The following is a 16,626-nucleotide window of genomic DNA, read 5'->3' as shown; positions in this document are numbered from 1 at the left end:
AGACATTGCCTTTATCCAGGAAACCCACTTCCAGGAGGGCAGAGCACCAACTTTACGCAATCGAGACTATACTGACTCATATTACAGCAACAACAGCCTGGGTAGGACACTGGGAGTGGCAATACTTTTTCATCGTAAACTTTCCCCATCTAATGTGGAAACCCATGTTTTAGCTGAGGGACGGGGCTTATTAATTAAATGTAAAATATCCAATCAAACCTTTACATTTGTAAACTTATATGCTCCAAATTCTAATCAACATTCCTTTATCGACAACATGCTCAACCAGATATATGCCCTGAAGGCGGGTGTTATGATTATCGGGGGGGACCTAAATTGGCTAATGCACCCATCACTAGATTCATCCTCTTCCCACTCGACCCGGCCAGACAAATGGCACCGCAAAGTGTGCCGGTCCTTACATGAACACCAACTAGTTGACACTTGGAGGTTACGTCATCCAACGGATCGCGACTACACCTTCTACTTACATCCTCATGACACCTACACTAGGATAGACTACCTCTTAATAGATCATCAGCACCTACATATGTTGGTTGACGTGGAAATCGGACATATTACATGGTCAGACCATGCCCCCGTCTCCCTTACCCTTAAGTTTTCTCAAAACCAGCCCACTTTTCGCACATGGCGACTAAATGAACTTCTTCTTCAAGACTCCTATTGCACTGACCAATTAAAACAATGTATTGTTGAATATATCAAACTTAACGACACTCCTGACACCTCAGCGGTTACATTGTGGGAAGCACACAAATGTGTCATTAGAGGGAAACTAATACAACTCGGCACATATGTTAAAAAACAAAAAGAGGAACAAAAAAAAAGGTTGTTGCAAACAATTCATAACCTAGAAACCAAACATAAGTCCTCCTTATCGCATGAAGTACTCCAAAAACTTACTGAAACTAGACACACCCTTAACAAACTCATGTCAGATAAGATCAAAATGGACTACACTAAATGCAGAAGCCGCTTTTTCCAGTGGGGCAACAAGCCTAGTAAAATGCTGGCAAAAGCACTGAGGGCGCAAAGGGCCTCCATGCATATACAAGAGGTTGTAGATGACAGTGGACAGAAATGCCACTTGACATCTTACATTGCGAAGGCTTTCCAGACCTATTACTCCAAACTCTATAACCTGATGGATGGCTCTCCTGATGCCTCCTGTCAAATAACCGACGATACACTCCTGACCTACCTTAGGAACTCGGCCTTCCCAAAGATCTCAGAGGCTGAGGCGAACCACCTAGACAGGCCTTTCACTCAAGAGGAACTGAATGAGGCGATTAAGCGTATGCCATCAGGTAAAAGTCCAGGGCCGGATGGCCTCCCGATCACATACTACAAAACTTTTAGTGAGTCCTTGCTGCCCATTATGCTCTGAGCTTTTAATGCGATAACAGATACAATGTCTTTCTCAGCCCAGTCACTAGAAGCCTATATCACCGTAATACCCAAAGAAGATAAAGATCCTTCCCTCTGCCCCAGCTACAGACCCATCTCCCCTCTAAATGTTGACCTAAAATTATACGCTAAATTAATTTCTAACAGACTAAAGCTACTGTTACCTGACCTAATCCATACTGACCAGGTGGGCTTTGTGTTGGGTCGTGAAGCTCGTGACAACACCACCAAGATGTTAAACCTAATCCATCAATCAACCCAGTCCTCTGCCCATACAATGCTACTATCCACCGACGCCGAAAAGGCATTTGATCGAGTGAACTGGAAATTTATGAAATGCCTACTCTAACACATAGGATTAAAGCCCACTTCCCTACATAGGATAATGGCACTCTACAGTAATCCCACTGCCAGAATTAGGGTCAATGGAAGCTTATCAGACCCAGTGATTATTTCGAATGGAACACGTCAAGGCTGCCCATTATCCCCCTTGATTTTCGTTCTATGCATGGAGGCCCTAGCGAGATCCATACGTGCAAACCCTAACATTGCAGGTTTGCGGATAGCGGATAAGGAATACAAATTAGCATTATTTGCCGACGACCTCTTAGCAGTTATTACCAACCCAAGGGTCTCCCTACCAAACCTAATGAAGGAGTTCAAAGTCTTTGGAGACTTATCCGATTTTAAAATCAATTACAGCAAATCGACTGCTCTTAACCTCACCATCCCCTCAGACACACAAACTCATCTGCAGCAGATGTTCCCATCTAGATGGAACCCCACATACATCAAATATCTAGGGGTTCTCCTTCCGAAACATCTTGCATCGACATACTCTCTAAACCTCAACCCGACAATTACTAAACTCCGACACGACCTTTCCTCATGGTCTTCCAAAGGCATATCTTGGTTGGGGAGGATCAATGTAATAAAAATGAATGTGTTACCCCGTATCCTCTATCTACTACAGGCACTGCCGGTCCTAATCCCTAGGGGATGGTTCGTAGAACTTCACCGGATGGTCCGAAATTTTGAATGGAGTGGTAGATCTCCCCGATTCAGACAGGACTACTTATATAGAAGGAAACATTTGGGGGGCTTCCAACTCCCCCATTTTTAAACTTACTATGTAGCCATTTTGCTAAACAGAATTTACGAATGGGCCAACCCTAAAACAACAAGACAATGGGTGGCCATAGAAAACTCATTTTATAGGACTCCCCTGGGGACTGTGCCATGGCTGCCTCGCATACCCAAGATCACACACCCGACTATAGGCCCAACCCTTGAAATATGGAAACGAAACAGAGGTAAGAAATACATTTCATCAGTATACTCCCCTATGACACCACTGTTTGATAACCCGAAGTTCTTACCAGGAGACTCCAAAATAGCTTTCAAGTCATGGTATGAGGCAGGCATCTCGAGAATAGGCCAACTATACAATTCTTCGGTTGTGTTGCCATTCCCAGAGGTTCAATCCAAATGGCTCCTCCCCAATAAGGAAATTTGGAGATACCTCCAAGTCAAACACTTCCTCCAGTCTAAGGAAATGAAGGAGGCAGGTTCTAGAGACCTAACGCCCTTTGAACAACTAGTTTGTTCACAGAACATGTCATCGCATATTACAGCACACATATACAAATACTTAATTGAAAATCAATTTTCCACAGACTGGGAGAATGACCTGAACCTGACAATTAGCGGGTCACAGTGGACTTCCATTTTTGAGAAGTCATGGAGCAGCTCCACTAACACACTCACTTTAGAAACCCACTTCAAAGTTATTTCCCGTTGGTACCGCTGCCCATCCGTGCTTTCCAAGATGTTTCCGGGGGTCTCGGCAACTTGTTGGAGATGTGTTTCTGATCTTGGCTCCCCAGTACACATTTGGTGGACATGCCCGACATTACGACCCTTCTGGAACAATGTGATAGAGATCGCAAAAGAAATACTGGGTCCAGAGATTCCAGACAGTCCAGAATACTGGCTACTCAACCTACACCCCTCCCCCCTATCAAAATATAAAAAATCTGTACTGAAATATCTCAATAGCGCAGCGAAGGCAGTCATACCAGTCCATTGGAGATCCACCTCCCCTCCATCCCTCTTAAACTGGTTCCAAAGAATAGAGCTTTACAGATCGATGGATGACATTATAATGTCCTCCCCAGACAAATTCCAAACATATTCCATGATCTGGCTCCCTTGGCTAGAATTCTGTGAGACAGACAAATACAAAAGTATTGTTAACAAGCCTCAACCCCCGTCTTGAGCCCAAGCACACAAATAGGAAACAGCGCAATCCCTGCCAGACGCTTTAGCTGGTTCCCACACCCAACTTCTTCCCCTTCCCCTTGTTCTCTCTTTCTTTCCCCCATTCTCCTTCCTTCATAATATATTACTGAGACATATTTTCTGTTAAAACTGCACACAGCAAGTTCATGCTTAAAATGTTTATTGGGAATTATATTCAAATGTAATGCTTTTCCTCATGTCACATTCCTGATTTATACTTGACTATAATACTTTCTTTTTTGTGACAGATAAGATTGTTTAAGTATGAGCCTTTCAAAAAAGAAAAGAAAATGTTCCCACTGTTGTAACCTTTCATTTGTATTCTAACTCAAATAAAAATGTAACATGCAAAAAAAAAAAATATTGTGAACTATATTTCATAGATTTAGCATTTTCTGCTTTAATATAGTCTAACCAAATCTCTTTGGCAGTATCCCAGGCTTTTTTGTCCTCTGTAGTTTTTTCGGTAAAATATTTGGCTTCACATAGATTACATGCCTTTTCTAAATCCAATATTTTTTGCCTACCTGCCCGTTTAATCTCCCCCGTCTTCTTTTTAAGTGTACCTCTTATCTATGCCTTGAAGGAATCCCAAATAGTAGCATCTGATAAGGATACTCTGTTTATTGTCCAAAACTCCCTCTATTGACCTAACAGCGCCCTCGTATCACCCATACTGGCTAGCCAGGAGATGTTAAATTTCCAGAATGTACAGCCCCTGTCAAATAGATTCTGCCAACTCTATTACTAGTGGGGAGTGATCTGAAATACCCTTGTTTTATACACTACCTCAGATACCTAGGGCCGCAATTTCCTAGAAATAAAAACCAAATCAATTCTTGAGAACGCAATATAAGATGTCGAGAAGCAAGAAAATTAAATTAGCTCTGGGTTTCATTCCCCTCCAAGGGTCCACCCAGCCCATATCTCTTATAAAGTTCCCAAAACCTTTACTTCCACTATTACAGCTACTACTACCCTGATCTTTCTTCCATCTGTCAAGCCGAGAATCTATTACATTGTTAAAGTCGCCTAGACAGACAACCGAGATATCTGGCAACATTGTCACAAAATCTGCTGCAGATGTCGAAGGAGAACAGGAGAGGGATTTAAACCGCAAGAAGATGGACATGTAAAGCATTTGTGGTACCCCAGAACTGGGGATATCCCCTTTCTTTCTGTATCAATTGCCCTTTTGTTTGCCCACTACCAATATGGTGGGCTCATGTATGCTGGATCTCGGGCTAAATTTCTGGGACCCTTTTTAATTGGTGGTTCAGAAGGGCGCAAAAGCAAGGGGGCGGCTCTGCCTGTTTCTAGGCAGATTATGGTGTATCAACTTGCCCCTGAAGAGTGAAAAGGAGGCTGGCGCCAAATGAAGGAGTGAGGAGAGTGTGGCCCAGTGCGTGAAGAGAAAAGAGATGCGCTGCCGGTTGAGAGACGGAGAAGGGCGGCGGGACAGGTTGAGTGCCGGGCAGAAGGGAGTAGGAGCCGAGCGGGACTCACCGAGCCGACATGTCCGGGCAGGGGTGGATGGCTGAGCGGGACGCAGCGTGAGGCAGAGAGTGCACGGAGCGGGGGAGAGCGCAGTGCACACAGCGTGGAGCGGAGGTTCCGTGTAAGCCTCCAGGCAGCAGCGGAGGTCAGGAAGTACAGCTGTGTGTGCTCTGATGTGTGGTGAGCGACGCGCAGCCAGTTGAAGGAGGCCTCCGGCACCCACACTCGGCAGCCACAGCGGGACTGGACTCTGAGGCAGGGAGAAGCAGAGACCAGCTTTGCAGCCACAGCCTTACCCAAGTGCCCAGCAGAGGTTCCAAGTGCCCAGCAGAGGTTCCCAGTGCCCAGCAGTTCTGAGCACCGAGTAAGCACGACCGATAGCGGGTTCTTCGCTCCTTAGTGACCGGCAGGAGCTGGCAATGGCACCAGTACCTCAGGTATTCCACAAATTCCCCACTCACCCACCGCCACTCCAGCACCAGCCAAAACCCTGTCCTCAGCGCAGGTAGTGGGATGCCACCCTAGCCCCTCCATTCAGGAACTATACCCACAGACGCCACCGTTCTTGGCTAGCGACAGACCCTTAACCACTGGCCCCGTTACAGATAACCAGCCCCCCTTTCAAACAGGCCCCGCATCCTGGCCACTACGTGGGGCTGTTGCCTCCAGGAACTTTCCCAACTCTCGTAACTAGTGCCGCCTTGGGACCAACCAGAGGACGCCCAGGCCTGGGATTGTTTCTTCTGTCAGAGACTGCTGTATCGCTCCTGGTGATATATTGTGGTGCACCTAGGCCAAAAGGTACCTAACTCTAGGAAGACTGCGCAGTCTAATTGGGGATAGTGTATTGTTAAATCTCAGACGGGGAACTCCCTGAGAGAGTTGTTCTTTATGTCTATATTGTTATTGCCAAGGTACTCCACAGCATATTGTACACATTGCGGCCAAGTGCTTATGGTGGGCCCCATGGTGCACAGTATCTGCTGGGGTTTTGTGTCATGGTCTAGTTACGTGCATCTTTGGCTTACAATTGTCTATCTGTAATTTTGGGATTTGCGTACCGTGCGAGTTGTGGCCTGCACAATAGGGCCCCATAGCGCACGGTATACACCTATTATACCATTCGTCTGAAGTGTTGTTGTACATTTGCCTTGGGATCCTGTGTTACTCTTTAACGGTGACCCGTGAATCAGAGCCTCAAAATAAAGCATTTGTTCACCGTCCTCACGTGTGGTGAACCCATCATTTCGTCAGTGGGTGTGTGGGGTTGCTGTCCCTTGGGGTTCCTCGTCCCTTTGCCCTCAGAGTTAAGGCGAGTGAAGATAGAAGAGCATCAGAATAGGGCCTTCCTGGCGAAGGCGACGAGTGCAAGGTACCGTTCACAACACACCTGAGTTTGGCAACATTACACATTGATAATACAATCTAAGAAAATATACCGTCCACCCCGGTCAATTTACAAAAAAAATGTACTTCAATTTATGACATTAATGAAGATTGTCCAGTTTGGTAGGTCAGAGTTCCTTAATGATTCAAGTTGTAAAGTTCAACACTTGAATACAAAGGTAAAGTGAAGGTTTTATTTCTCAAGTTCATGGTTAATTCCATAATACAGACCATCAAACATACTGTATATTTATTACTCTATCCATATAGTTGGTAGGAGGAGGGGGATACAAAAACAAACAAACAAACAAAAAAAATACATAAAAAAAGAAGGACAGCCCCCCATTGATGAAACTATGCCAGTAATTAGAAATTGAAAAAACTCCAGTGAGACAATCATGCTACTTACCTCTTGGTACAGTTTGTCAGTATTTCCCAATGCATCATCTCCACACTTCTGCTGGATTGTCCTGCAACAACTGAGGGGCACGGAGTTTGAAGAGCTGGTGTTAAACCAGTCTGTAAAATTATTTGCGCCACAACACTGGAACTACAAAAAGAGTAGGGTGTTTTAAATGCTTTCTAGTGGCAAAAAGATGTGCAAACAGAACAGATACTAATAATTATGAAATGAGCATATACAGTACAACCAGAATTTAAGACACATGGGGGGAAATTTAATAGGATGAGAGATTCAGAAAGTGAGAGATTTGGTGAGAAGTCTCCAGTTTTTTAAAAGTGGCAATCATTTACACTGCTAAACCAGTTTGATTTTGCTGTGTAAATGATTGCCGCTTTAAAAAAACTGGAAATTTCTCACCAAATCTCTCACTTTCTGAAACGCTCATCCTATTAAATCTCACCCAAAGTTCTCAATGTATATATTGCACTTGACAAAGATACTGGGGCTTGGTACATTTGGACAACAGTTACAGTATATTGACATGCAGAATGTCAATCATGATCATGTCGGGTGCGGATTGTTTAGAAAGACAGTCCATAGGTTTACCCCCAAAAAGTCGAAATGCAATAGGTCAGCAGAGTCAAAAGATTGACATGGGAAAGGTCAACATCTCAAAAGGGTCAAAATGTCAACATAAAAAAGTAGACACATCAAAAGATAGATATTAATTTTAACTTTTTTTGTGTCAATGTCGACAACTGTTGACATGGTCCCCCAATTAGTGTGATGCTCACTGCGCTTGCCATGCTTCCGAGACTGATCTAAGGAAGGGTGACAGGGGCGGTCATTCGGGGCCCCCATGCATTATGGGCCCCCAAACTCTCCTCCATCTGTTTGGTCACTCCAACATTAGCCCCCCCCCCTCCCATGGGCCTGTGAGTGGCATCCCATGAGCACTACAAGGTGCCGTGGTCATATTTAGTTCCCTCCTTCCCAGGGTCCTGCTGCCTGACCGCAGCCCTTTCTGGGACTGGAAGCAGCAGCAGTCTGGAATGTGGAGCTCCCACAAAGCGGCACCCGTTCCCTAAATCGAGATCCCAAATTGCCAGAACAGTGGCTCCTTCTGAACCCCAGGGGTGCAGATAACATAGCTTTTCTCATGCTTCCCACTTCTTAGACACCCCTAGACATTTCAGTAAGTGTCCCTGCCATCTCTGTCCCTGCATCCCAGCAGTCACTGTCCCCGTCATCTCTGTCACTGTCCTGGTGTCGCTGTAACTGACCACATTATCTCTGTCCCTGCAGGGACAATGGCAAAGTGGCATAATGTGAATTTTGTCTCAATTTGTCTGAATGTTCGCTGCATCAGAGTGGCATAATGTGGATTTTGGCATATTCAGCGTGGTAAAATGTTAATTTTGGTTGAATCTGGGTGGCACAATGTGAATTTTATCTCAATCTGTGTGAATTTTGGTCAATCCAGGTGGTATAATGTACAGTTTGGCTCAATCTGGGTGGTATGGTGTGAATTTTGTCTCATACTGTGTGGCTTAATGTGAATTTTGGCTCATTCCTTGTTGCATAATGTAAATTCTCCCCTGATAAATTATACTTTATTTTTACAACCACCATTATATCACTTTTATTAATAGAGGCCCCCACAGACCTTAATCCGTCCACATGGATGGTAAAGTAAGAGCAAGCTAGTAAAAACAAATCATAAAAAACTCATGTTGACCTTGTCATGTGTCTACCGTTTTTAATGTCAACATTTTGACCCTGCCAACCCTTTGGGGTACCTATTGACGGTCTATCTAGACACTGTACATTTATCAACTGGAACCAGACCATATCTACATGGATATGCCAACATGATGAACTGTCGACAAACAATTTCCTGGAGATCTAGCAGTGCCTTACCTTGTCCTGGCAGCTCCAGCATCATCCTGGTACACACACACACACACACTATTGGGATAGTGGTCACAATACTTGCACAGTGGCTGTGAAAGGAACTCTTAAGCTGGCTACACACTGAGCAATATGTCATCTGATCGGACAAGTATATCGCTCAGTGTATACACATGCTCTTGTGGTCGCTATACATTAGGTGTGTTGTGATGCACATCAAATATACAACATCACTATCGATACCATACATGTTAATGAAGAACAGAACAGTGATCATCCCTTCCTTCATTAACCTCACTCTAGTGTGTATGGGTGATCTGAGCTCAAGGGGATATTGGAATGGATCTTTGTCACCAGGGCTAGATTATAAATGGTGCGGGTGGACATGCAGCTCCAGGCCCCCCATCAAGAAAGTTCAAAATGGGACCTACCTACTGTACCTACCAACCCCCATGGAACTATCTGAACCAGCTCCAGACTTTGCCTTATTCCAGTGGATATCATTGCATTGGCCTCCCACCAACAGGATAAGCTCAAGCAAACCTCGTTTGGTGAACTGGAAACCATTGCCATTTGTCCAGTTAACCCACCACAGGAGCATTCCCACCTACTCAAATCGGTTGGTAGATGGTAACAACTTTTCTTTAAAGCCATCTGAAAGGTGGATCTCTTCTAAGAATAGGCAAGTGTGTCCTCAGTTATTCTGCATATATCAATGCAGGACATAGAATAATGTAAAGTCAGCAATGTGAAAAAGTTCCGCGATCAGGCACAGTGTTTATTTATTGAGCATATTAAATAAGTGTTGAAGGGGAGGGAACAAGAAATTAGTCAGACAGAACGCCATTATCTCAACAGATAGCCAAAGGGTTGCAGAGGCGTAGGGAGGGTGGAGCCAATGGAGTACATGCTCCGGGCACCCACCGAAGGGTCACAGGGTGCCGCCCCCCCCCTATTCTACAAATGAGCCATGAGTCTGAGACTCACTTAGCCAAGTTGCTTTGTGCTTGCAGCTGCCTTGCTACCCGGCGCCTACCTGGCTAGCCAATAGGCGCTTGTGATCCAGCAGCCAAATAGCAGGGCAGGCTCAGACATTTTGTAGCCAAGGCTGCCTGCAGACCCCCTCGTGCTCCCCCCCCCACACACGCACAAACATACACACATTTGTGCCCCCCAGCAACCCCCGTGCTCTGCCGCCCCCTTTGGCATAGAGCATACTGTGCTGTCACCTGTAATATATATTGTAGCCTGCCCTCTGACCCCTCCTTACCTGTCGCAGCATACCCTCTGACACCTACCTACTTGTCTCAGTCTGTCCTCTGACCCCCTCCTTTCCCTACACAGCCTGCCCTCTGACCCCGCCCTACATACATATATTTGTTGCTGTCCTAGGGGTCCTCTGGAGCCATGCTCCCAGAAGCCCATAGAATCTAGGGCAGTGGTTCCCAACCCTGGTCCTCAAGTACCTCCAACAGCGCACATTTTCCAGGTCTCCATACAGAATCACAGGCAAAATAATCAGGTCCACCTGTGGATCTTTTACAATGTGACTGAATAATGAGTGCACCTGCTGGGTGACCTGGAAAACATGCACTGTTGGGGGTACTTGAGGACCAGGGTTGGGGGTATCCTGCACTATCCTCTATCATAGTCAGTTTCACCTTTTGTCATCTCTATGTCTCAGTGGATTCGTTTCTCACATAAGACCTGGGGGCATCGGGGTTGGAGCCAGCATAACCAGCTCCTTCGAACGCGGCTACTAAAGGTGAATCCTAGCACTGCACTCGTCCGCCAACCACAGGGAGAGACAATAGAGCATAGGGTTCTGACTTGCGTGGTTACAGGGCCGGTGCAAGGCACCGGAGCGCCCCAGGCGAGTCGGGCTGGGGGCGCCCCGGTGCCGGGGGGGGGGGGGGGGGGGGGGGTGGTGGTGTGTGTGAGGTGTGGGGTGGTACCTGTCCTACCGGCGCTGTCTATTTCAATCTGGCGGCGGAGGCAGCGGGGGTCCCTGCAGTCTATTAAAAATCACGAGCGCTATCCGCCGGGCTATGCGGAAGCGCTTCTAGTGTGAAAACTCTGGCAGCACGCTGATTGGCTGAGATCAGCGTGCGCCGTGCTGCCAGAGTTTTCACACTAGAAGCGCTTCCGCATAGCCCGGCGGATAGCGCTCCTGATTTTTAATATACTGCAGGGACCCCCGCTGCCTCCGCCGCCAGATTGAAATAGACAGCGCAGGTAGGACAGGTACCCGGGCGGCATTTTCCGCCCTCCAGTGGCCGGCGCCCTAGGCAAATGCCTAGGTTTGCCTAGTGGTGGCGCCGGCCCTGCGTGGTTACCTCTGAGAGTCATAACAATAATTCATGAGGTGCTGCTAAGTCTGCCGTATTAATCTAGGGGTGCTGCCACTTTTGTTTATTAATTGTGTCACCATGCACAGCAGCATAACTAGAACTGTAGCTCCCCCCTGCCCTAAAAAAATTCTGCCCCCCCTCCCTAGCCAAATGCGCTGACAGCGCAGCTAGTAAACACTGACAGCGCAGGTACATACACACTGAACAGTACCTGCGCTGCTTTAATCCATCAGGGCCCGTGAGGCGAGCATCCTGCTCTCTACAAGATGGCAACGCAGTTAGGAAGGGGGGGTGGCCATGGTATAAGGGGGAGCGGCGGGCAGGGTGGAAGGAGGAAATGTCTGGCTGTCTGTGTGGGGATGCTCAGTGACCCACCCCATGAGCGGTTCATGGGGTGGGTCACTGAGCGTCCTCAGACAGAAAGAGAGACAGACAGAGCGAGAGCGATCTGCATATCCGACCTTATTGGCTGCTTCTGCAGAGATCACACAGGGCTCCTGACAGCCTCCGTGAGCACCTGGACCCTGCGCTCCAGTCTCTTTGTTTGAGGGCAATCTTATTTAAAACTTAACGTTTAATAATATATTTATTAAAAAAGTTTATGATTTCATAATAATGAAACAAACACATACATGACATACAAAACATAAAATATAGATGATCTCTTTGAGATGTATGTAAATCTGGTTAATCAATAACAAACTTTAAACAACCAGAGTTCACTCATAAGTAAAGGAATGTCAGTCTGACAGTAATTGGATATTGTGGTAGAGAATACCACAATAGGTATGGTAGGTATGTGGCGAGAGGTGTCGCAATATAAGATGAGGGGTGTCACCATGTTCCCAGTATCAGTCCAGGGAAGCTGCCTGCTTATTTTAATTAAAATAAAAATATATATATATTTTTTTTCTGCAAATGTCCTGTATAATTTCAGGGGATCTGCCCTTTTCATTTTTGATTAAAAGAGAATTTAATCTTTGGGATGCGCGTTCTTTTGGAAATGACCGAACGCCACGCACGGCGGACATTCTGAGAACACACGCCCACAGCTCATCCGCATCCGCTCGGACTTGCTAAGAAGAGGGAGTGTCTTCAGACTGCATCCAAACGTGCGTGTGCGGTGGGTGTATTTGCGCAAACCTCAGTAATCTTTTTCGGAAGTCATGCTTCAGCAACATGACACACTTATCCAATTAGGGTACCTCGTAACATATATATATATATATATATTTTAAATGTAATCAATTACTTCCTAATTGACACTTAAACACATTACTTGCACTTTAGATGAATCCTTACATCATGTTAAGTGGTATTACTTCATTGTTGCCCCTTTACCTGTGTTTTATGTATGCATACTATATATATTAATTGCAAGTCAAATGCAATCATTCAAAATGTTCAAATTGTGATTAACACATAATAAATGTAAAATACCTACAGTTTAAAACACAGTACGTGTGTGTGTGTACATCATTATGCATACCGGCTAACGTTATTTTTATTAAAAAATAATTGAATTTTGTGTCATGCAATGAATTGGTCACTATAATAAAAGGTACTGAAGATCGCTGTGCAAACACACACACATACACACCACCACACCTTCAACACCATTTATTCATTACCCTTCACTTTATTACACTTTATACAAACACACATCTCTATACAGTATATACCTTTTGCAAGTGCCATAAATATATAACACAATTTACACATATACTGTTAAATTAAACAAAAACACAGACAACTTCTAACTCTCAACAACTGTTTATTATTACAAAATAAGAAATAAAAAATTAAATGAGGAGGTCCGTTAGGTCCTGCAGGTCTTGGGCCAGCATTAGGAGGTGCTCCCTCATTCTTGTAAGGGCACCTCGGACGCCCTCGTGGCCTTGTCTCTGGTAATCTGTCGGCATGTTAAAGGGGGTTAAACATTACTATTACATTATATATTCATGTATACATTTTACATTGTGATCCATAAAATATGTCAAAATGACCTACAGCATAAAAAATCATAGATACACACAATTACATAGGCTACTGCTTTCAACATTAAACTAAGTACTATGATGACACACACACAGTGGTTTACTGTATAAAATCTGTTACTTATACCAGAAATTTTCAATGTAGGTTTAAAAAGGCCACCTACACTTGAACCTCACTCAAACTTGTCAAGCCTTACCAGTCAGCAATGTACTATAAAGCCTCAACCATTATAAGTTCTTCTCTTTTTGAATAAATATAATCTATACACTATGTCAATGCAATGTGGTCAAGTTGTGGCTCTCATTCCTGTCTTTCTGTAATCTATACTAACCCATGTGTGATGTTGCTGCTGCTTGTGAAGGCTAATACTATCAGGGTTTCAAAATGAATATCCAACATGCTAATGGATACAATGTGCCTACCCTGGTTTACAATTATCTATAGAAGCAAACCATTTTTGAACAATGTCCCCCATACTCCATTTATGCCATAGTCCATAGTGTAATTAAAAATACATAACACATACCACTAATCAAGTACATGAGGCATAATGTATACGTACCACTTTCTCAACCTCTGCACCCATTTGTTCCCCCTGGTTGGTGGGTGGAGGGTAGTTGGGTGGTGGGAGTGGGAATTCGGTTTGAGCAGGGTAGGTGGGTGGTGAAGGGAGGCTGAAGGAAGAGGTTTGGGAGTGGGTAGGATAGTGGTCATGGGTATGGGTTTGGGAGTGGGCATCCTCCTCACGGGCCTGTCTTGCTCTTTCCCATGCTGTGTAAATAAGATACAATAGAGCAATGGATGAGTGACAATTAAGGGACATTAATTTATTAAACAAATTCAATATTCATATACAACTACAACCACATGACTGCATGTCAATGAGGAAGTATCACACATATAGTATATGCCATTTAAACCTTATTGACACCCACTTAAACTCATTGAATTATATTAGTTAATAATGTGAAAACTAATGCATACACTGGCAATTATGTATTTATAGTGGAAAAACTCACATCTCCCAATCCGGCGCCTCAAACGCTGGAGGAGCTCTGGCTGGCACCTCCGCAGATCGGACCATCGCCTCTCCAGCTGGGCGACGGTCCTATGCACATGTGTACGGGCGAATATCCTGCGCCGGGCAGCAACATACGCCCGGCGCTTATCCCTATTTGAGGGCCAGCCCGGCCCAGCCTTCTCTTCATTACGGAGACTAGGGCCATCAGCTCCGCATTGGAGAACGGTGCAGCTCGTGCACAGGAAGCCATCTTACCTATGGCGCATTAAAAACAATCATGTCCTCTGATTGGTTGGTAAGAGTGTTATTTGGTATTAACTTTATTGATCATATTTATATGAACAGTGTGTATGCGCAACAAGAATCGGAGAAAACATCGCATCGCCAAGCAACGCATGCCATCGCATAGCTGGGCTTCGCATTACATACTGTATGCATTTATGTATATGCGTACATTTAATCAAATACACATAAACATATGTGCAGCTCTCCAGCCTACACCATTATATTTGACACATTATTGACCTCAGCTGCCTGCCTTAACCCCTTCCCGACATTTGATGTATATATACGTCATGGCCGGGATGTACTTCCCGACACATGACGTATATATACACGTCATGACTTTAAACTGTCACCGCGTCTAGGGACGCGGTGACAGAGGGACGATGTCTGCTGTCTCTGACAGCAGACATGTCCCAGCATGCCCAGGGGGGGCGGCGATGCCTCCCCCCCGTCGGCGATCGCTGTGATTGGCTGTTCAATGTGAACAGCCAGTCGCAGCGTTTTCCTGTGTTACCGGCGAATCAGACGCTCGGTAACACAGGGATCAATCACCGCCGGGTGGGAGGGGGCGTGAGGGGGTCACCAGTGATGACCACACCTCACCCCACCTGCCCCCAAGGCTGTGATTGGTCCGTCGGACCAACGGACCAATCACAGCCATGGCACGTGATTTAAACTAACGGTGACTGCGCTGCAGACGCCATTCCGGTCTGGAATTGCGTGCAGAGCGGTAACCGTGCCAATCTGTCGTGATACTGACCTGATCCTTGCCTGATACTTACCTGATCACCGCTGGTAGCGTGCTGCCAGCAGCTGGATGCTTCCTGGATCTTGTGACTTCCTGTGTGCTGCTGCTGCAGTGTCATAGAGTCACAGATAGTGAGAGATAGTGAGAGATAGTGACAGAGAGTGATAGAGAGTGATATATTTTGTGTCTGCTGCCCCCCCTTTTGTGCTGATCAGTATATCTGTGCTGATCAGCAACTTTTTGGGGGTGCAGGTTTTTTTTTTTTAAATATATATACCTGTCAGTTGCACCAAAGGTTGTGCTGCCTGTGCAACTGACTGCTGCCCCCCCTTTTGTGCTGATCAGTATAAGCTAAGTGATCAGCACCTTTTTTGGGGTCCAGGGTTTTTTTTTTTTATATATACCCTGTCAGGTTGCACCCACAGTTGTGTGCCTGCTGCCCCTCACTGCTAATCAGTGTTGCATCACTGCATCACGGATCTGCAGTTTTTTTTTTTTGGAGAGTGCAGTGGGGTTTTGTTTTTACACCCACGTTGCTTTTGTGGGTGTCCTGTGGCCGCTGAGCGCTGATCAGTGACATACATCACTGAACAGCATTTTTGGCACAGGGTTGATATAATTTTTTTTCTGCAGTTTTTTTAAATTGTTTTTTTTTTTGGAGAGTGCTTTGGTTTATTTTTTTTTAATTGTTTTTACACCCACGTTGCTTTTGTGGGTGTCCTGTGGCCTCTGAGCGCTGATCAGTGACATACATCACTGAACAGCATTTTTGGCACAGGGTTGATATAATTTTTTTTCTGCAGTTTTTTTAAATTGTTTTTTTTTTGGAGAGTGCTGTGGTTTATTTTTTTTTTATTGTTTTTACACCCACGTTGCTTTTGTGGGTGTCCTGTGGCCGCTGAGCGCTGATCAGTGACGTACATCACTGAACAGCATTTTTGGCACAGGGTTGATATAATTTTTTTTTTTTATTGGGATCAAATTCCTGTATAAAGTATTTTTTTTTCTGCACTACATACACACTACACACTACATACCCCCCGTGTTGAAATAAAGTTTGTACCCCCCCTACACTATACACGTGTTGAAACATTACACTTACAGAAACACAAAAATAAAAATGGCATCCCAAATGTCATCCCAAATGTCATCCCAGTCATCCAGAAGGATGTATTCAGTGGAGGAGGCATATGCCATGCTTGCCTCTGACTCTGACACAGCCAGTGATGCAAGCGGGGAATTTGAAGGATTCGTCTTAACCTCATCTTCCTCCTCTAGTGATGAGGGACCCCCTCAA

General features: G+C 45.2%; 1 protein-coding gene across 1 annotated transcript in view; it reads right to left on the bottom strand.

Annotated features, from left to right (window-relative positions):
• LOC146020419 (CD63 antigen-like) overlaps positions 1-16,626 on the bottom strand; it is a 132,213-nt gene that overhangs the window by 41,709 nt on the left and 73,878 nt on the right. Inside the window, exon 5 of the mRNA XM_083153540.1 lies at positions 7,022-7,162. Within this exon, the coding sequence (XP_083009666.1) occupies positions 7,022-7,162 (141 nt within the window). The remainder of the gene's footprint in view (positions 1-7,021; positions 7,163-16,626) is intronic.

This window comes from Crinia signifera, chromosome 7, assembly GCF_055691185.1.
Source record: "Crinia signifera chromosome 7, ASM5569118v1, whole genome shotgun sequence".
Classification (NCBI taxonomy): domain Eukaryota; kingdom Metazoa; phylum Chordata; class Amphibia; order Anura; family Myobatrachidae; genus Crinia; species Crinia signifera.
This window is presented reverse-complemented; position numbering and strand designations above follow the sequence as displayed.